The sequence below is a fragment of the Centruroides vittatus genome, unplaced genomic scaffold (assembly GCF_030686945.1).
Source record: "Centruroides vittatus isolate TY-2023 unplaced genomic scaffold, ASM3068694v2 contig_970, whole genome shotgun sequence".
Classification (NCBI taxonomy): Eukaryota; Metazoa; Arthropoda; class Arachnida; order Scorpiones; family Buthidae; genus Centruroides; species Centruroides vittatus.
Genome location: NW_027122643.1, coordinates 2,198,778 through 2,221,792, shown reverse-complemented (window position 1 = coordinate 2,221,792; position 23,015 = coordinate 2,198,778). Strand labels below are relative to the sequence as shown.

Sequence of the window (23,015 nt, the reverse complement as noted above, 5' to 3'; positions counted from 1 at the left end):
ATGTAATGTAAATATATTAATGCTCAAGAGTTTTTTAAAATCGATTCTTTGTAACAGAACACAACGAAATTGAGATTACTGTCGTTGAGCTATCGATGATTTCTGTTCAATGGAAACCCGATTTATTAAATGATTATTACTTAGATAATAAATTTAAAATCAATACCGATAAAACTAAAATGATATTATTCTGGATAGAAGCTGTATATTAACTGAAGAAAAATGTTTTATTCGACAAATTGGTAGTAGTTTCGATGATAAAATGTTCTATGAATTTTACTCTGGTTGTCTAGAACTATTTTAAATTCAAAAAAATGTAGAAAGTTTACATTTTATATAGTAAAAATAAAATAAAATTATTTACGAAAGATACAAAATTTAATGTAAAATATATCTGAAATGTTTAAAACAACTAATTATATTTTTTATAATAATCTTTTAAACACCGACGAGTACAAATTATATTTACGTTTAAAATACTGTATACTGTAAGTAGCTTTATAGTAAAATACATTTTATCTATTTGCATTAATAGAAATAGTATAGTAATGCAATTTTCCATTAAATATACATGAGAATGTCAAGAACATTTTAAATGTTAAATATGTCATAACAATAAACGAAACCAATTAATTCAAAAATTTGAAATATCGATTGAAGCTGTTAATCAGTGAAACTATTCATATGTATGGACATATCACACAATCGAATTAGGTAGGGACGTGAATGAATAGCAATTGTCTAAATCAACTTATCACAGATGACATTAAAATTATCATCATTAGATCAAAATCAACTTCCAATGGTTTTAACCACTGGGTATAAATATTAAATGGATCATTATTTCACTGTCTACATAATAAACAATTAATAAAAAATAAAATTCTGAATTTTATGAGTTATTCAATAGTTCTAATAGTTAATTATTTGTGAATCATTTAATAATTTTTAATTAAAAAAAAAACTGTAATATATTAGTTTACTGATTAATGATAAATATATTTTAGCAAAAACTATATTTCGGAAATTGAAATTTTCATTAGTAAAATTTGAATGTTAGATAAGTTTTGAAATATTTCAAAAACAATTTTCATATTTCAGACAATGTTTAAAATTTCATAAATACTAATATAATATGTATGATATCATGTCAAATATCAATTTACATTTCGAAGGGGTATATAATTTTAAACAATTTTTATAGAAAAATAAGATTATTATAAAAAGTATTTTTTCAAAATAAACTAAAGAAATTTATTTTAACAATTCCCGTATGACATTTAGAAAGGCAGTGAATTTTTTCTGTTTTGCATTTTTGACATGTATGGAACAATTTATGAATTTTTAAAATGTTTTTATGATTTTCTGAAAAATTGAAATTTGTTTCATATAATTTTTTTCTTTCTACATCATGAACACTTTTTTTCAGTCTTCAATATACAAAAATCTAATATTTCTTTTCTTTTTTTGATAAGAAAAATAGCCTATTTAAAATTAATTTTCATTATTTCCACATATTTAAGTATTAAAAAAATTTAATCTTTCATAATTGTAAGAATAAGAATTTTTGTTAATAAATACATATATTATAATTATATAAAAGAATTATTGGGTATGCATATACAGTATGTGTAATGTTCATAATCAATAAAATAAGATTAATTGGTTTAATTAAATTAAAATTATAAATTTACATTTTTGTATTAACATATAAAGCAATAGCAGAAGGAATGAGAATACTTTTTATAGTGAACATAATTAAAATATTTATAACTTAAAATATATAGGTATTTACTCAATTTTTTGTAATATTGAATGTAGACAATGATTGTATATATACACTCTCTTCAATTTTAGATTTTATCATATAGAGAAATAGGATTTATTTAAACCTGAAATGAAACAGTGCCGACAAAGGGATTAATTTTTGTCAACAGAGTTAAAAGAGGTCTACCATGTTACATCCATTAATGGTTTATTTTTGTTTCAGTAATGATTAATGGCTGTTGTATAGTATTTTTGCACTCTAAATGACTCTGTTTGCTCTTCGAAAAACATGAGTGCTAACTACTGAAATAGTTTTGTAAAAGAACTGATTACTTTTTTTAATATTCATTAAACTATATGACATTTTCAGAAGACAGATTGCGTTTTATGTATTAAAGCATGCTGGTTTCTTTTATTTTTGTAAATGTAATTCAAAAATTTAACTGTTCTCTTTCTGTTTAAATCTAAAGCTTACATAATAAATAAAAATATTTTCCGGGTGTTATCATTGAAATATTACCTTTTTTTATTTTATGAAATAAAAGACTGATATCAGTAGCTTGTTACTGATAATATGTAACATTAAATTGTTCAAAATTTTTGCTGATATGATAGAAATTAATTTAATACTATTGAACACAACTGGAAAGCATTAATTAAATTTTATGTCGTGAAGAGCATATTAATTCTATAAATTAATGCAAATTTAATTCATTATTATCGAATTCTCATTTGGCAATTGAAACAAAATGATTTAAAATAATTTTTTTTTTGGCTCAAGAACAAAACTAAAAATATATATTTTATAATGTATAGAATGTATTTTAAATTATGTGAAATATTAATAAAACTGTAAAAAAATAATGAAAAGTGTTTTTAAGTGAATAAGTTATCGAAGCATGCATAAATATTTTATTAAATTAAATTTTAATTTATCTGTTTTATAATAAAGTTTTAAATAATTAAAAATAATGCAGTTCCAATGGTTACTTAAATAGGCATACATTTACATCCAAAGCAATTAATTTTTTAAGAATAATTAAAATTCATTATTCATCAGAATTTAATTATACTGCAGTAAAATATAAACATTAGTTAGATAATTTACTGTATAATTTTTAAATATAAAAAACAAATTGCAAGAAATTTCTTTGTAATTTTTTTAAAATGTAATGCTTGCAAAAGAACACTTGCACACCTCGAAAATAATTAAAAATGAATATTTTCCAAAACGATAAAATGGCCTCTTCTTTATGCAATTGTACTTTATAATGCATAATTTATAATTTGTTTCCTGTCAAGTAGAATCAAGAGAAACTGCTGAGTTGTGAACTATGACTCATATATGAAAAGAACATAAATTTAAACAAATTATTCAATTTATATTTCTGAAAAACACATAAAAATAATGTAAGTTAAAATAAATATCTCGTAGCTTTAAGATTAAATTTAAATTATTTTAAAAATAAAAATTATTTATAATGAACAGACAAATATACATAACATTTCTGCAATGAACATTGTCTATTATTTAAAATAAAAATGTATTTAATTCAATTTTTAAACATATAAAATAGCTAAAGATGATATAGGAAAATTATTATTTTTATACGAAGAAATTTAATTTGATGTATAAAAATAAATAAGTTTTAAATGAAAATAATTCACTATTACCAAATTTGAGGAAATGTGAACGATTATCAAGTTATTTAAATAAATATAACAATTATAGATGATGATTGTTCAATAAATGGAAAATGTTTCTCATTAAGATCAGTTCATATTAAACTATAGTTTTAGATAATAATAATATTTATTATCATAATGATTGGTAAAGGACGAATTAAAATTATAAACTACAAGCATTTACAAATTTATTGCAACTTTAAATACTTGTATATAATCTAAAATAATATAATTTAAAGAAAAGTTAAAGAATTTAAGGAAAGAAAAGATGATCAATGTGCAATTTAATGTAAAATAAGATAAATTTGAAATAGTTTTTTTTCTATTTTTAACTTTAAACAATAATGTAAATTTAGTATTCAAATAAATTCAAAATGAAGAAATCGTAATGTTGAAATCTTATTATTATTAAATTGTTAAATTCTCTTATTACATACAAAATAAATAATAAAAATTAAACAAAATTTTTAAATTTAAGCAGAATATATTTATTATTATATCTATACGATTTTATTTGGTAATTTTTACACAGATTTAATTCTGGAAAGAAATAATTTATCTTTATCGTGCTCATACATATTTTGCTTTTAGAATTACTTACCTTCTGTACCCTTCATCACGTAGTTTATAAAAGAAGAAGAAAAAAAAAAACTCAGTAATTAAAAATTCCGGATATGCTGAGATAAGAATTCTATAAATAAACTAAATTTCCCATATTGACGACGAATATTTCATACTGAAACTTATATAACAGAATTTATCGATTGTCAGCTCATTTTTGATAATGATTAATTGTCCAAAATATTAATTTGTTTTAACGATTATTTTCAAACCAAATTAGTTTATTAATAAGTTTAAACGTTTTGAATTTTAATAAATATGAATAATATGATAATTTTACGACTATTTTTCGGATTTAGTTTATTTAAATTTAATTAGTATATATTAAATGTTTATGTTAAGAAACCTTATTTTTTTATCATCACAATATTATATTAATATTATACTGTATTCAAAGAAACGAATTAGATTATTATGCATGAATATGGAACCGACTATATGCATGAATTATTAATAAGAACAAACAGTATATTAATTATTAATTAATTTACATAAAGCAGTAATTAATAAAACATTAAATATATTCCATTTATGTCCTTGAAGATACTGATGGTACAGTACAAGAAACAATTGAAATAGAGTTCTTAGCCACATTTATAATTCTAAAATTCCCCCTAAAAATATCAAAGAACATTTGATAAGAAATTTTTTAAAATTCTATAATTCAATTTTCTTATTAAACACAAAAAATTTTTCTGCTCTGATGCTTTTACATTTAATCTGAATAAGCACATCAATATAATATCCTGCCTTTTTTATATTTTCTACATTAATTGACAAGAATAAATGTCCTCATCAATTTTCATTTTACTGTTCACGAAATAAGAAAGAATAACAAATTGTATTCTTCTTCGCATCTCATACGGATGACTTTCATAATGTTTTAAAAAATATTTTAAACTCGTGTAATAATTTATTTTTTTATTTCTGAAAATTGGCCAAAATTGATGTTTTTGTTCCATATTCTTTATTTCTTTCAAATAATATAGAAATCGACATTTATCTGAACTTTATTCGAAGTCTTAAAGTTAGAAGAAGCGATGGATTCGGAAAATGCAGCAGCGTGTTAAATTTATTTATAAAGTTCACTATCAAAATCAATATAAAAATCGCAATGCATAGTAATATTTTATAAAGGAAATAAATATCACACGCTTGCAAATATTAAAGTAAAAAAAAAAAAAAAAAACACGAAAAATATTTTCAATATAGTCTATATGATGACTTTTTATGTTAATTTCCTTCTTAGCGATTTTTCCTATCAATGTTCTTTATAGATATCCGCCACAGAAGTAAAATACCATGGCTGTTAAAACCAGAAATATGAAAAATGTCGAATGTAATTACAAAGCAGCTTTTATTTTATTAAACAAATTTTAAAAAGTTTTATTAAATTTGAAGGGTAATGTTATAGATAAAATCTCAACATGCAGTTTCTGAACTTTGCATGTATATATGTATGTGTGTATTGCAGTTTATACAGTACTTCTATATCGCTTCCATTCTGTATTTGCAAATAAAATGTAAATGACAGATTTATTGGCTATGAATTGTAGAAAATTGGAAAGAACGTGACTACAATTCTCAGACAACATTGTAATGAAGAAAAGATGGAAAGTAATCAAACGGAAGCATAACAAAGCGATTATACTGAATCAATGAATTCTATAATAAAGGAAGTGTAACTAATATATAATATACGGTATTAATTAATAAAAATAACTATGCTATATTTATTTTGTAAACAATAATAAATTTAAATAATAGTATAATATATTATTTAATAAATATTATTGATACACTAAATAAGAAGATAAAGTAATCTATACAAGAAGCTTAAGATTAATTTTATATTTGCTTGAAAGAAAGAATATACTGACTTCATTATATACATATTACATATAATAATACATATATTATATCAGTTTTAAATTAATCATATAAAGTCATGTAAAATCAATTTCGCTTGAAATATTAATATTAAGAATTACTTTAATTTTATTTTTATTACTGAAAGTGGTATTAAATAAAATTTAAATAAAAGCTACAGAAAAATATACATTATATAAAAAATAATAGAAAAGCGTACAACAAACTCTATGACGGGGAATTAACTTCTAATATCTAGCACTACAAACTCATACATAAAATATATAATTTAACGCTAAAATAAAAATTTTGAAGCAGTAACTCTAGAAAAATGAAATAGATCTATCACATAAATAACATGTCAAAAATTTTAAAGTAGCCTATTTTTAAATCGATTCTAAAAATATGATCAGAAATCCAAAAAAGTAATGAATATACGCCTAATTTGGCATTTTTATAGTACAGAAAACAATGATGTTCTGAAAGCTTTGCATTGCATAAGTAAATTAGTTTCTGAATTTAAATTTTTAAAAAGAAAATGTATATATATATATATTACATGTTGGCCTGTTACAAGGGGAGTTATGATCAACATTCATTAAATAAACAGTTACATAGTTACAAATTTTTTAACAAAATTATACAAGTTATAAATAGATTTTAACTTAGCCACATGAAAAAACATATACATTTCTTTTTCCGAGGAGCACTCATTTAAATTATTTAAATCGAAACTTTGTCTTAGCACTATTGCTTTTTCGCATCCACAGACCAGATGAAATTTAGAGAAGTTTTTTAAACACCTCGGACATTCAATTTTAGAATAAATATAAATCTTGTTTTCAATCGTTATTACATCATTATTAAGGCGAAGCTGGACGAAGAACCTCTTAACACCAAAGGGGAGATTAAACAACATGTAATTATTAATATTAGGGTAGTCCAGTATTATATTATATGGAATCGGCATCTTTCGTGTCCGGATATCCTCCACATCAAGTATCAATGAATTCTCCATTACATTTCTAGTAAGCTGTCTACATAAATCTTCACTAATCTCCGGAAGGTGTATAAACGGGCCCATCGAAAATCCAAAATTATTAATTACTCTAGTCAGGTGACTTACCCAGTTCTTTCTCGATTCGATTCGTAATGATTTCCTATATAATTGGTTCAAAAGACTAAACAACAACTGCCCACTGTCTCTCACCTTCATTAAAAATTTTACACATCTCTTAACCAACATTGACGTCATTCTGAATCTATTCAACTCTAATCTTAGTATGCTTCCAGGGATTTTATAGTCCAGTAAAAACACTCTCCGTATGAACTTATTTTGAATCGCTTCTAACTTCTGATATTTTGGCAAACACCAAATTGGGGCTGCATAGCTTGTTGCATTTACAATTATTGAATTAAACAGTTTAAATTGCGTTTGGGTGTTTTTTAATTTAATTTTTGAAAATAACATTCCTATACTTCCTATTAACTTATTTGCCTTGACCAGTGACATTTTGACTTGTTTTTCAAAGGACAACATAGGGGTTAAGATTACCCCTAAAAACTTTATTTCATTGACTATTTTTAATTCCTCTTTATTAATATAAAATGACATGTTCCTCTTTGAAAGCTTAGAACCATTTCTAAACACCATGATAGCCGATTTCTTCGGATTAATATTCAATTTTAATTTATTAAAATATAACATTGTTTGCTGAATTTTCCTCCGTAGAGCAGCAGCAGTGGGGGCGATTATCACAATATCATCTGCATAGACAATGGAGTGAACTATATTTTCTTCAATCAAGAATCCATCCTCTTCCCTTTCAAAACTGTTATTTAAATCAAAAGTATAAAAATTAAAGAGGTGGGGGGACCATGGGTCACCCTGTAACAGCCCACGATCTATCCTAAACGGCGCCCACTGCGTGTCATCTTGTCTAATAGTCGCTTCATAGCTTCCAAATAACAATCCTATCATTTCTACCATTAAAGTCTCCGCTTGATAGTATCGCATTTTATTTTGAAGGTTTTTAATATTTACTGCATCATATGCCTTCTCTATATCTAGGAATAAGGCGAAAACTTTCTGTCTCTTCTTATACAGCTGAATTTGTACAATGGCCATTAACACAAATAGAGCTAACTGAGTCCCACCTTTTTTGACAAAGGCAAACTGCGTGGGATTCCTAAGATTTTCTCTATCAATCCATGCAATAAACCTGGAAAGCAGCACTGATGTAAACAGCTTACGAAACGTCGGTAATAATGCAATGGGACGGTAATTGCCAGGTATTAACCTTTCCCCTTTCTTGTATAACATGAAGAATATTACTTTGTTCCAGTCAACTGGAACTACTACTCTTGAATAAAAGCCATTATATTGTCTTGCAAGATAACTAAGTATAGATACTGGTAAATTTTTAATTAATTTATTAGGAATATTATCTATACCTGGTGCTGATTTCACTTTAAGTTTCGCAACGCATCTTTGTAATTCCTGGACACTAAACACTTCTTCACTAGTTTTTACCTCAGTATAAGATTCTTCCACATAAACTTGATCCATTTTATTACGATAATCGGCTGAGAACCCTTCAAAATACTGTAGCCAACTAGTGTACGGTACACAACTTGGCTCTCGTAAATAACCAATGGGTCGACGAAAATCATTTATGATATCCCAGAATACTTTCGAGTCCTTAGCTTCTATCAGCCTATCGTTAAGTTCGGATAAATATCTTTTCTTTTTTGCCTTCACAAAATTCCTGTACCATCTTTTGTTCTGTACATATTTCTTCCAGGCTGCTTCTTGATTTGTTTTCCTAAACTGAGCTAAACTCTTTTGCTTCCTTATCTTGTAGTAGTAACATCTATTGTCATACCAAATCTGTTTAAATCTCCGTGGTTCACATCCCTGCCTGTACTTTACACGACACGCATCTATTATCGCAATTAGATTCTCATAATTATCAATCGGTCTGTGGAGTGATTCTTGGACTAATATCTCCTCAAACTTTTTTGGCAAATCTTGTGACAATTTCTGTTTATCAAACCTTCTACTTCCCAACGATCCCGCCTCTTTATGTTTCTGTAGTTTGTTCTGGCAGAACTCCACTCTTGGACTATCTCCGGACAACAACAACTGTACTGGAAAATGATCTGAGTGATCAAGGTCAAGAATCGACAACTTTATACACTTACTAAGCATCTCCTCTGAACAAATGATATAATCTATGACTGACTTGCCAGTGTGGCTTATAAACGTATATTCCGCTGGAATATCTCCGGTAAATCTCCCATTTAGCATAAAGAAATTATTTTCACGTGTAAAATTTAACAGTACTTCTCCATTATTGTTCGACACTCTATCCTTCGATATCCTCGCATTATCAATTCTCAAACTTTTTCCTTTATATATCGTATCCAGTTTGTCGCCTATACGTCCATTGAAATCTCCACCTAACACCCAAAGGTCGGAATATATTAACCATTGGTTGATTTTTTCTTGTATCTCTTCAATATGCCCTATAGCAGCTGACGATGGGGATATATATACTAGAACGATTCCCAATCTCGCTTCTCCCCACAACAATTGTAGCCTCTGGTTTAATTCCACCAAGGCGAATATAAAACTGGAAGTAATATGTGTTTGCACTAGTTGACCAAACGATTTCTTAATTAATAGTAACAAGCCCCCAACTGGTCGACCAAATTTTTGTGGCTTTTGAGCATTACTATATAGAATCCAAAACTTATCTTCTAGGGGTCTCTTCCCTATCTTATTTATATCTGGTATCCAAGTCTCTGTGAATCCCATTACTTCATGCGATTGTAAAAACTGCTTAACAGGGTCTTTATAGATTTTTTTAAAAAGGCCTTGGATATTCCAAAAGCTTATACTAATTTTGTCTAAGATAGCCTGAATATTTTCCTCGACTTGGTCTAGAGGTAACAAGTTTAATGAACTCTCCTGGTAGAGATTACTATTTTCCTTAATATTAGTCAGTTTTTTAACATCAGATTTCAACCTCTCCTGTTCCCGCCTCTCTCTATCAACAGTCTGGCGACTCATAAAAAATAATTAATCTGTATTACTTCTTCCGAATTTAAATCATACGTAAAGATATTACCATCTTTTATGAAGCAATCGTCTCTAACCTTTATTTTATGTCCCTTTGCTTTTTCTTGACTTATCATCGAAGTTAATTTTTTCCTTCTGATCCTGGATCTCTTACATAGATCTGCTATAAATAGAGGCTTTCCCTTTCCTGTACCTGACAATTTTGACCTCTTTTTCCAGAACTCTCGCAAAATCGAGTTTCTCTCATAGATAGAACTTAATATAATTTTCACAATAGATTTATCATCCCCGCCCGACACTCTGACCAAACTATCAGGCAAACAGTCAGGTAATTCTAGTTCGTTCTTAATATAATAATTAATTTCATCCGCGAGATCGTTTGTCTTAAACGGGAAGTTCAGGACTATAATATTATTCTTTACTTTCTCGTTTCTCAAAGAGTCAATTTGAAACTCCAGCTTACCTTGCAGTTGTTTACCAGACTTAACTAACTGGTCGAGGTCGGTCACTCTCTGGAAGGCTTTATCCAATTCTTCTTTCAGTTTTCTATTCTCTTCCTTTAGTGAGGTTACTTCTACTTTTAGTGAGGTTACTTCTACTTTTATCGTACTTAAATCTGAATTTAACTGCATAAACTTTTCCTGAATTAACTCGTATATTCCTTTTAAAGTATATTGGGTCTCTTCCGTTTCACATTCGTCCTCTTCCGCGGCCACTGCAAAGTAGTCTTGAATGTTTGAATCTCTCACTATCCCACTTTTAGTTATAGAAGGGATTTCTACAATTTGTTCTTGTTCACCCTGCATCAGATTCAATAACTCATCTCCACTCTCTAATTCTTTCGCACTACCTTTCCGGGGTCTTCCACGCCTCTTACTTTGCATATCTGCACGATCAATCTCCTGAGGAGATCTAGCCAAAGGCCCAGGGTTAGACTCTATCCCCGCAATTTGCAATAAGCACATTATTAAACATGTCAAAAATTTTAAAGTAGCCTATTTTTAAATCGATTCTAAAAATATGATCAGAAATCCAAAAAAGTAATGAATATACGCCTAATTTGGCATTTTTATAGTACAGAAAACAATGATGTTCTGAAAGCTTTGCATTGCATAAGTAAATTAGTTTCTGAATTTAAATTTTTAAAAAGAAAATGTATATATATATATATTACATGTATATTACTTTTAATATTAGTATAAAACTTCTCATTGTTGATATTAATTTACATAATTAAGAATATATATTAAAAAATAGAAAGCAGCTCTTAGATTGAATCGCATTATTCAGAGTAATTAAACTCAAAATTTTTACAAAAATTTTACTTTAAATTTGCTTTTTATCCCTCCATTATCGAAACATAAAAACACTATGATAAATCTATCCTTTATTTACTTTGAACGTCCTTTGCATTAATTATGACAAAGACCATTAGATAGATTATATACAACATTAAGAATTTTAAAAAGCTTTAATCAAAAATTAACACGTTTTGAATTTGCATATAAAAAGAGCATCTCAAAAAATTTTTTAGCGAAAGATATTAAACAGAAATATTTAAATTTATAAATTGTTCATAACATAACATATAATATTTTAATCGATAACTGAAATAAAACAAATTATAATTGATTATTTTAATATAATTCATAAGAGATTAAATAACTTTTAAGTACTTTTATGTTCTTAAGAGATAAAAGTACAAGAAAAAAAAACGTTTTAAAGATTAGTTTCGAAATGCCAGTTGTATCGAACAAATGAAAAATAATACTTGGCGAAAGATAATTAATTATGATAAATTTAATGTATTGATTGATGAAGTTTAAACTTTTAAAAGTATTACTTTTAGTATGTGAAAGACGACAACAGAATAAATTCACATCATTAATACAAAACAGAATAAAGGAAATTTGATTCTCCGTTTACTGTTACAAATACACAATAAATTATCGTGACAGGTGATTAAAACGTTCATTAATAAACTGAAATTTAAAAAAAATTGAAATCAGTTCATTAAAAGAAAGGTTTTTTCCCCCGTTAAAAAAATTTGATTTTAGAACACTGATTAAATATTCTACCATTAGCTTTGTTTTTGTATTGTGTTCTTTTTTCATATCTTTATTTTTTATTCCGGAATGAATCTTACTTGATTGATACTTGATGCCTTTAAATCATTTTTGATAAGGAATTCAGAAAAACTTCCTCCATATTTTATTATATAATTTCATTTATTTACAATATATTGATTTTTTAAAACTCTTTCCACCATGTGGACACTAAGAGGGCCTTTTTTAGTAAATCCATTATGGGTTCGGCCAGATATATATTAAGAAGCCAAGTTAAATTTTTGTTCAAAATCATTTAAAATATTCATTTTTAATTAAATACGAATTTTATGATATAAAATTTGATAATATATTGAAATATTCTTTCATTTAATTAATGTAGTTTGTAGAAATATATAAAACTGATTTAATTATTATTTAGAAGATTATAATTGCGATTGTTTATGATAAAAACTTAATCTAAGATTTGTATTTTCAAGTTTCACCTTTAAAAATAATTGATAATAATGTTTTAAAAAAGCTGAATCAACACAAAGTAATATACAGCAAATGGTTTCTACGTCGCAAAAAATAAACAATTTTTTTCCTTTTTCATTTTAGTAGCTGAACATCTTTGCTTCAAGATATCAGAACACACAAAGGATTCCATTTTGAGTTTTTTTATATTTTTCTTCTTCTGATCTATTGATTGCATTTTTAATTGAATCTCTTTCCAAAATCTAAACTAAAAAACATAATTAAAAAAAGTGCAGCTATTATAACAAGTTTTCATCTAATAAAAATTAGCATATTCTCGCACAATCCATTAAAAATAATAATTAAAACTGATGTTTTAAACAGAAAATTAATGAAGTGTTGTTTGTTGAATCGATGGAATTAATTACAATAATGTTTTTCGAAAAAAATTGCATTAAAATATATAGTAAAAATACTTCTACGATTGGTTTTTTGAACGTGATTAATTACTAACTGTCAAGTTTAAGCATAAAAACGTTGCATATAGTAGCATTTTTATGTATTATTATGAAAATTTCTATATTCAAATCATAGTTATATAGTGATACGAAAGAACAGAAGCTTCAATTTTTCGCTGTATAAGCTACTGAATATAGGCTAATGCAATATTGATAAGAGACGATGTTCACTATAAATAACTTTTCAGATAAAAAATAAAAAAATAACATCGCAGCACAAAAGGTAAAATGTTTCTTGTCTTAAACGACTTTCGAAATAACGTCAATAGCAATAGAAATTTCAGGGAAAAACATCACATGTTAAAAATTTTTATATTAGATTCTTCTTATAATATAAGCTGATTGAATTTTCCTTGTTTATTAAAAATATGAAATAACAATAAAGATATAAACAAAAATAAAAATTTTGTTGGAGAAGTCCGAAAATTAATTAAAAAATAAATTGAAGACATATTAAGTTTAAATAAAAATTTTAAAATATTTTAAATTTAAAAATCAATACTTAGTGAAATTTACATGTAGTGAAGTTGCTTATAAATGCATATAAAAACGTTTAAAAATTACCTCCTTGTAAAGTTAAAGTTGCGAAACTATATTCTTCTTCAGTAGATCCTGCATCATTGTGAGCGGTGATTAGCAGATCATGCCAAGTCCCAGGACTCAGGTCTGCAATCATCACAACGTCCTGCTCAGGTAAGATATGGTTAGACACCAAAATCCATTCCCTATGGCCTCTTGGCTTATATCGTACGACAAAATGGGAGATGGGACATCCGTCGTCTGCCCATGTTGATAGTCGAAGATGCACAGAAGTAACATTTACTTTCAGAAAAATATTCTCGTCAGGAGAAACAGGAGCTGGAAATTTAGAAAAGTCTCTAAAAATCAATGAACAACCCACATGCTCATTAGTTTTCTTGTCCGTTATTTGCTATTCCATATTCATTCAATGCTTGTTATGGAAAGCGTTAAGTGCTTTATTTTAACTAAGATAGGGATGATGTAATTGACTTGACACTTCCATTAATAATTTTGTTTTTTAAACTTAAGAATTGCAGTAAATAAAATTAAATTATTAAATGTTTATAAAATTACTTACAAAAAAGTTAATCTTTAGAATGGGAATTTGAGAACTTTTATCTTGTTAAAACTATTTAAACTTAAACACAACTTGTCCAAATATGCTATACATTTTTATAAAATAACAACTTTAATACATTTCTTATATTATTTATATTTTTATTTTATTGTTCAGTGTAGAATCTAGAATCAATGGTTACCTTTGCCTTTAGTTGAAGCATGCAATGTTTCACTTGGATTTCCTCTGCCTACATCATTAAATGCAATAAGTAATAGCTGGTAAGATGTTCCACAAAGTAAATTTTCTAACGTATAGTGATAATGATTTGAAGATAATTGAATTTCTTTCCACTCGTTAGTTTGATCCTTATAATTCAAAATGTATCCTAAATAAGATGTATAATGTAAATTATATTTATAAAAGTAAAGTCTCAAATTAGAGAAAAGAAATCTATAAAGTAAAAATTTTGCTTACAGCACATTAAAATTTTCTAATTAATATTTTAAACCAACCAACCATTTATTGGATTACTGTTATCTTCAGATGTTTCCCATTTTAAACTAATTGTATTTGATGTACTTCCAACAATATGCATGACTGGTGCTTTGGGTGGATCTGAAAATGAATCGTTTAATTTAAACGAAAAATTCAGAAAATATTCGATTCTCTTTAAAAAAGAATGCCAATTTTTAAAATAAGCTAGGAGTTATTTATTGTCTTTGATGTTTAATATGATGTTTCTATAATTTAATATCCTTTAGCGAAGAAATGAAAAATACTGTTTACAAATATGCAGCCTATACGCTCCGTAAATTTTTGAAAATGTATTGATATCAAAGATAAGAAGACCAAACATTTTTCTCAAATCTTTCAAAATATAATCTAAAAAAATGTTGTATTACATAGACATGTAATATCTTATATTTTCGTATCTTACCCATTAAAAACGTTTGAACTATGACTTCTTCAGAAGCTGGTCCTGCACCTTGGCTATTGAATGCTTGAACCACTATACTATATTTTGTTGATCTCTTTAAATTTGTAATTGTATACTCAGCTGTCATCTGATCTTTTTTAAGATGGACGGTTTTATATATATATTGGTTTGTACTTTCACTTTCTTTGTATCCTACGTAAAAATCCTCAACTTGTACTCGTTCCGATCTAAATGGAATCTGTTCAAAATGTATTATTATGTAAAATAGATAAATGACATAAATACACAGTTACAATTAATAAATTCAATTTATATTACCTCCCAAGTTACTCTCACTGATTTTGAATCAAGAGGAACCGCTTTGACATTCACTGGTGGATTTCTTGGAGCTATTTATAATTATTAAAATATCAAATATGGTATCAGAATTGTTATAAATGGAGATTTAAAAACATTACAGCCAAAAATTAAACATTTAATTAAATTAATATAACATATTTATATTAAATTTTCATACAATTTAAAATAAAAAACAAACACTTTAATATTTTCTTATATAATTAATGATTATTTATAGCAACAAAACATTATAAAATTGTGAAATTGAAATTTTACATTTTGTTTCATTTATTATTTAAAAAAACCTTCATTTATAAATAATAATAATGCCGCAATAAAAGACATAAAAAATGTTAAATAATAATTTTACTTTCCTCAAAGGAATTTTGTTTTCTTCATTTAAACAGAATCGATTCAGTAAGAATATTCTCATTCGATAAGAATTCAGAAAAAAATAATTTATTAATGGTATTCTAATGGACAAAAGTTTATTTTATTCATACTTTTTTTTAACATAACCGAAGAAATAAAAGAAAACTGTACTCCAGTTAAAGAATTATGAAGGAAATTTGTACATGTAACCTTTATTACTTGAGCAAATATTATCTATCATGCTAAAGTAAAAGAGATTCACTTCATAAATGACGCAAAATATCATATAAATATTATAACAGATAAAATATTTTTATGTTACATATTGTATTTTATATTAATAGAGTTATTATTAATGGAAAAAAAGTGGTTTTTAATTTTAATAAAAATATATGTAGCTGCTACTTGAAGTAGACTTTTATTAGTGTTGTAAGGTATGGAATCGCCAAGACGCGCGATTCCCACCTGTTTGTTATAACGAACTGTCATAACGGAAAAGTCGTTAGGATCGGCCGTTGGAAACGACCGTTAGGAACTTCCGTGGGAAGAACCGTTAAGTTTCGAATCGTCAACCATCGGACGATTGGCCGGCGGAAGTGACCGTTGGCGGCCGTTGCGGGAACATTCAAATTTGATTGGAGCAGGGTTCGAACGCCGTCGACTATTTAAGTTCGTATCGCGATCGGCTGGGATGGTGTGATCGTATCGGAGGTGATCGGATCGGATCGGATCAAGGGAGATCGTCGTTATCGAAGTGCTAACTAACTCTCTCGTTGGAAGTTACGTGTTTGTGTATGAACTTGTTCCTGACTCGGAGGTTTTGTTAATTACAAGTCTGTTTGTTCGTAAGGAGTTCTTTCGACGAATTTGTACGGGAATAGTCGGTTGTTGTTGGATTAGTGTTGTGCATATTTAATTGTAACTCTAAAGTGGATTATTTTGTATTATTAATGGAAAAAAAGTGGTTTTTAATTTTAATAAAAATATATGTAGCTGCTACTTGAAGTAGACTTTTATTAGTGTCTAGAAAACTTTTACGGTAATTGTAAATTAATCTTACTATTTTAAAAATAATAAATTCATATTTTTATTTACACTACTCTTGTTTTATTTAATTAATATTGCGAATTTTAATAATACAACAATTGAACTAAAAAGAAAAGCGATCACAAGCACAGATGAATTGAACGTTCGTTCTACATATGTCCAGTCTGAAAGATGGTGACTTTTCTCTCCTCTATCCCCTGACCAAGCTCTTCCTTCCCCTTCGTGACCCCTCAGTTTTACAAATTCTCGACAATCGCAGATGTGGAGTTAATGTTAAAGGTGCTAATGAGTAGCAGATTTTAAACTCTGCTTACATTTATTTTCGAAAATTAATGTAATTTTCGAAATTAAATAAGAAATTACTAAATATATAATAGTGTTTTATATCAATAAATTAATATATATTATATAAAAAGTTAAAATCGTTTAATTTAATTAATAAAGTTATAATTTTAAATGAAATGTTTTTGTTCATTATTATAAGTCTCATATATAAAGAAAACTTATTGTAAAAATATTAACAGACCTAAACTTTATGTTTATCTACAGAAGAATTTTTATATAATAAGTTAAAAATAATTTTCTATGAGAATGATAGGTTTTTAGTGAGGAATCTAAAGGTTATTTTTCAATTAAATTTCAGTCGATGGATAGATATATTACCTTCAGCAGCTGTTGTTACGGTGATTGTTTTGCTAGGTGAACTGTGACCAATACTGTTCTTGGCAAATACGTGGATGTTATAGCTAGTCATAGATTGCAGCCCAGTTATTGTTGCTGTGGTATCTGCACTGGATACAATGACTCTTCTGGAACGGTTAGATGGCCATTCCTCTAGAAAGAAAACATCAATTAAGAAGGATATAACAGTGCTGTCGATAAACTAACAGTTCTCCAATGCACTTATATCATCTAATTTATTACGTCATGAAATGAATATTCATTAAAATTATTTATTGTTATTATAGGAATAAATGTTAAAACGTTACGATTTAAATTAGTAAATTTAAATTTTAAATTAAAATTTTATATATATATATATATATAACTTATACGCATACAGTAGTTAAATATTAATTAAATCAAAATTTATATTATAACGTAAAATCTTTCAACTGTAATGATTCATTGAATAACTTTAATTAAACATTATGTTGTAAAAGGAAAGTATTTTAAAGTAGACACTCCGAATTTTATGCTAGAAAAGTTTAATACGTATAAGTTATATTAAAATTTTATGTAGTATATGTTACGTATTTGATTATATAGTCTAATATGTAACTAATATCATAAGCTTTACTATCTAATAATTCTCATAAGATAAACTTGTTATAATGAAGTTAAACATATTATTAAACTAGAAAAATTTTATGAATATCACAAGATCGTAGTTATAAACTTTAGTTCACTTTGTCTTAATGTGTTAATTTCCTGTACTATGACTAAAACAAGCACATAACAAGATTACGTAGGCTATTACATTGGACAAAGCACATAAAGAATGCATTATTGGGTGTGAGAAACAAAAATTCTACGAAGATATCTATCGAGTATACTTTAATAATGTGTATAATATAAATCATTAGAATAAAATTAATATTTATAACAGCGTAATATATATATAGTAATTTTAGAATAATTAATTTATTCAACGTGAAGGAATAGTTCTGATTAGGATAATTTTGAAATTCTGTTTTATTAATTACGATTCAAATGCATTTACAGATTTAATATATTTATACAAATTCTTTGATAGTAAATTTTAAATATATTTAAATATATTCAATAAGGCTGTCAAGTTTTTCTTCCTCTATTATTGTGAGATAAGAAAAATGTAATATAAATAATTATGTATAGATATATGCAGATATAACTAAATGTACTGTATATATATTAAATTCATTGAAATATTAGTAAATTTAATAGAATAATAAATTGAAAAATTCATTCATTTCATATTATTTCCAAACATATACGTATATTGTATATAGGCATTTCTGACAAAATGTTTATTATAATAATATGCAATTTACAAGTGCAAAATATTGAGAGTATATTAAATTAATTTTTTGTACATATCAAAGATGTAGCTTTAAGCAATAGAAGATTACATTCGATTATGATGAGGTTTTTGACAAATGATTTTATGACACATTTTAAAATTATTCTTTGACACGCGATAAAAATACCGAAAGGAAAGTATGCAATTATATGCACATTTATAAGAAAACTTATTATTGAAGACGTAGCATTTAATTAAAGATTATACAGCTAAAGAGATCGATATGCAAAAAGGAAAAGAAGAATTTGCACACATACACTCACACGTGCATTTGAATGTATACAAAAAAGACAAATGGAGATTTCATAAAATGAACTGTAACCATTCATTACTAATCCAATAAAGAGAGAAAGATAATTATACAGATTAATAGACAACGATTATACTGAATGAATGCTATCAGAATGAACACACCTGTTCAATTCTCAACATACATTACCTACCTTTTTCCTGCTTATAACTGATGACGTAAGATGTTATTGGTGAATTACCAGAATAGGGAGGTGACCACAAAAGACTAGCTGCAGTACTAGTGACTTCAATAACACGTACGTCTTCGGGAGGATCCGGAGTTTCTAAGAACAAAATGAGAAATTTTGTATCAGACACGTCAACTGTTATTTTGAAATTAATCGATTATTTTTTATTTCTACATCATCAACTATGATTTTTCCAACTAGACAGAATTTTCTTTTGAATAATAAATGATTAAATGTTATACGTCAAGTTCCTCTTTCATTTTGCCAATAAAATTGATGTATTCATGTATACGTTATGTCAGGCTCGTTTATTTTGAAGTTTTTAGTTAGTTTGATAATCTTATGAATTTAACAAAATATTAAGGAAAATATGTAATGATTTAAAGGTATTAAATTTGCATAATGAACAATCGATATATTTTTTTTATTTGTAAAACAATTTTTGTAAAATTGCTAATGTATAAATTAAATTTATATGCAGAAATTTTTTCTATTTTTTATAGAATATATTTTTAAATATGACTTTGAAATATTTTATTAAATTTGATATGAAGAATTGATTATGGTAGTTACATTAAATTAAGAAAAAAATTTTTATTTAAGTTCACTTGTTATCGTACAGAGAATTAAGTGTACAATAATATATATAATAATTAAATTTAATATATATATAAATAACACAAATAACACAAATATATAAAATTTGATTATTGCTATTCGTTGTGTAAACTTTAAATGAAGAACATTTGCCATTAGTAATTTATTTCAATGTAAGTCATTCTGTACGATATCATTACTGAAATATCAAGGATTTAATGAAGAATTGTTGCAGGAATTACTGACTCAACGAAAATTAGTTAAGGATACAGAAATTGGCAAAAATAGGCTTATCTCTGGCTATTCTTATTTGCTCAATTTATCGTCTTTAAGGCAATTAAGCTTATACTTCCAGTTAATTTTCATTTAATTATTTATTACTACGCTGTTATATATTAAATCCAACATGTACTGTTCATATATATTTTCTATTTCTTTATCCTCTACTTTCTCCTTCACCCGTTCTTTAGTATATGCTTCTATTTTAAAATTTATTTTTCTCATATTATTACGCATGATATGAAAATAGTGAAGTATTTCTACTTTAAAATTTATGTATAAAAACGACTGATGTACTACCCAGTAATTGCATTGAAAATATATAAAAAATTGTCATATTCAATTTTTACAAAATATTAAGAAAAAAATTTACAAAAGTCTACTTTGTAAAGTATATATTTTTTACTTTAAAGTCTCTTTTTTATTTAATGGCAGAAATCGTTCGTAAATTTTTTCATTTATCCGTATCTTACTTTTATAGTAGTTTCAATGATTATCAATAAGTTTTTATTATTTAATATTACATTTCGATATTTAAAATACAAAGCACAGAATTCCACTCATAAATATTTTAATTCTCATATTATATTTTACGCTATTTTAAAATCAATTTTTAAAAATTAATAAAAAGTTAATAAATTTCAAACTAAGTTATAAAATCACTAATATTAAAAAACATGAATTTTTATTTAATTTTTTAATTAACTTATGCGTAAATTATTAATAATGTGAATTAATTAAAATAAATTAATAAATGATTAATTATTGCACTTTTTATTTTCCGAGAAAATTAAATTATGTAGTGTCAGCTGATGTTCTTATAGCATGTAAGTTTGTGGCAATGTCAGTTTTTTAAACGCAACATTATTCAACAGTTAGTATTAAAAAAATTTCAAAAATATATCAATTAGTATGAAATTAAATCTAACTAATAATTATAATTTACATTTTTTCTACTTATAGCAAGATGAGAATGAGTTAACTCTGTAATGTAAATATCGAATTAATTTTTCAAGAATTAAGTTTATTTTAATCTTCTTATTTTCAATTTGATCAAGATCTACTTCAATCAAACTTTAAATTGTTAATGGATGTTTACATAATTTTAAAAGTAATATCATTAATTAAATATTTATTGCTTAGCAAGAGTATTTTAAATTGTCAACTTGACAACTATCTGCATTAATGTTAACTTATTAACAAAAATAATTCTTCAAAGAAGAAAAGCATTTTTAAATAAATGCAAGGTTAATGGAAAAATTGTATTTAACTATCTTCTTTAAAAATCTTAAGTTTTTCAGACTTATGCATATAATATTGTTTTTTTCTTTTGAAGCATTATATCGAACTAAAACTAATTTAATATATATTAAAACTTTAAAACAGTAATATAATTAAATTATTACGGGTAAATTATTATTTGATTCCATTATCCTATTAATATTTTCTGTAATGAATGTGAATGCAATTTATCTCAACAATAACATTTACACTAGTCATTTACAGAAACTAAATTTATGGATATTTATCTTTAGTTTATATTAATGCATATTTATAAACAAACATTTGAATATAATTTCTGTTTCTTATCTTATTAAACGTTCAGATCTAATGTATAAAGCAAATATCGAATGTAATTTCTTAAATTGTTATCTTTCGGATAAATTTAAATTTATCTCTTCTTGTTATAACTTACCTTGAACAATAAGTCTGACTTTTGTCTTCTGAATACCGTAAGGATTTGATGCTAAACAAGTGTAGGTGTTTGTATCCTCTCTTTCTGCATGTGATATTGTAACTAAGGAAGTTTTGATATCTGCTCTTTCAGTTTCTTCTATTGTATAGCTAAAATTTAATTTAATACTTTTACCAAAACTTAAATATATAAGTTAAATATAGTTAGGTATAGTAGATTTTCGATATATCTTCATACATTTATAAAATTCATATTTTCAGTCAGAAATATTTGCAATATTCTCTAAATCATCTATTCATTATAAGAGAAATATACTAACCGTTTTATTTGATATAATGCTAAAGGAAATCCTACTTTATCCCAACTTATTGTTAGAGGAGGATCTCCAGAAGCAGAGCAAGACAATGTTGCTCTTTCGGATTTCTTTACTTGTACAACTTGAGTTGAACTTTGTATTTGTGGAGCAGCTACGAAATAAGAAAAGAGAAGTATTAAATCACAGAAGATAAAAATAAAAGTATTGTATTCCGAAGTTATAAATCTTTACTTTTATAATACTCTGCGTGTAAGAAATTTTTCAGTTTAAATGATTTAGTGTTAAATTGAAATTTTAAAGTTAATGTTTAAAAAAATCACATATACAAAATTTAACTTTGAAAATAACGAAATCACTTTAAAATAAATTTCTTCGTTAATGAATAGATTGAAATAATGTACTGAAGAAATTTGATATTAATTAAAATTCTGTTTAAAAGTAATTTCTAGCTCGGAAAATTTATGTAGAAAAATTTTAATTGCTTTATGATCTAACTGTGTTTAAAATTCTTGAAAATTATTTTTAAAGTATACTTTAAAATTATATTAACAAAAATTAAATTTGCAAGGCAAAATTTTATCAATTAACTATTTTTCATATAAATGAATTTTTCTTACGTCTAACTCGGAACTTAATTTGTAAGCTTTCGAAATGATTTAATTAAGTATTGAAATAACTTTAAAATTTTTAATTTTATTTCCGTCAGCAAGAAATGACGAATGAAAATAATATAAATAATTATT

General features: G+C 25.7%; 1 protein-coding gene across 1 annotated transcript in view; it reads right to left on the bottom strand.

Annotated features, from left to right (window-relative positions):
- Nucleotides 1-23,015, bottom strand: part of LOC136985481 (cell adhesion molecule Dscam1-like) — a 112,688-nt gene that overhangs the window by 35,156 nt on the left and 54,517 nt on the right. The window contains exons 12-20 of the mRNA XM_067282769.1: nucleotides 22,276-22,423; nucleotides 21,957-22,105; nucleotides 19,349-19,480; nucleotides 17,507-17,677; nucleotides 15,404-15,474; nucleotides 15,086-15,323; nucleotides 14,665-14,763; nucleotides 14,348-14,533; nucleotides 13,632-13,925 (exon numbers count right to left, since the gene is read on the bottom strand). Coding sequence (XP_067138870.1) covers nucleotides 13,632-13,925; nucleotides 14,348-14,533; nucleotides 14,665-14,763; nucleotides 15,086-15,323; nucleotides 15,404-15,474; nucleotides 17,507-17,677; nucleotides 19,349-19,480; nucleotides 21,957-22,105; nucleotides 22,276-22,423 — 1,488 coding nt within the window. The remainder of the gene's footprint in view (nucleotides 1-13,631; nucleotides 13,926-14,347; nucleotides 14,534-14,664; nucleotides 14,764-15,085; nucleotides 15,324-15,403; nucleotides 15,475-17,506; nucleotides 17,678-19,348; nucleotides 19,481-21,956; nucleotides 22,106-22,275; nucleotides 22,424-23,015) is intronic.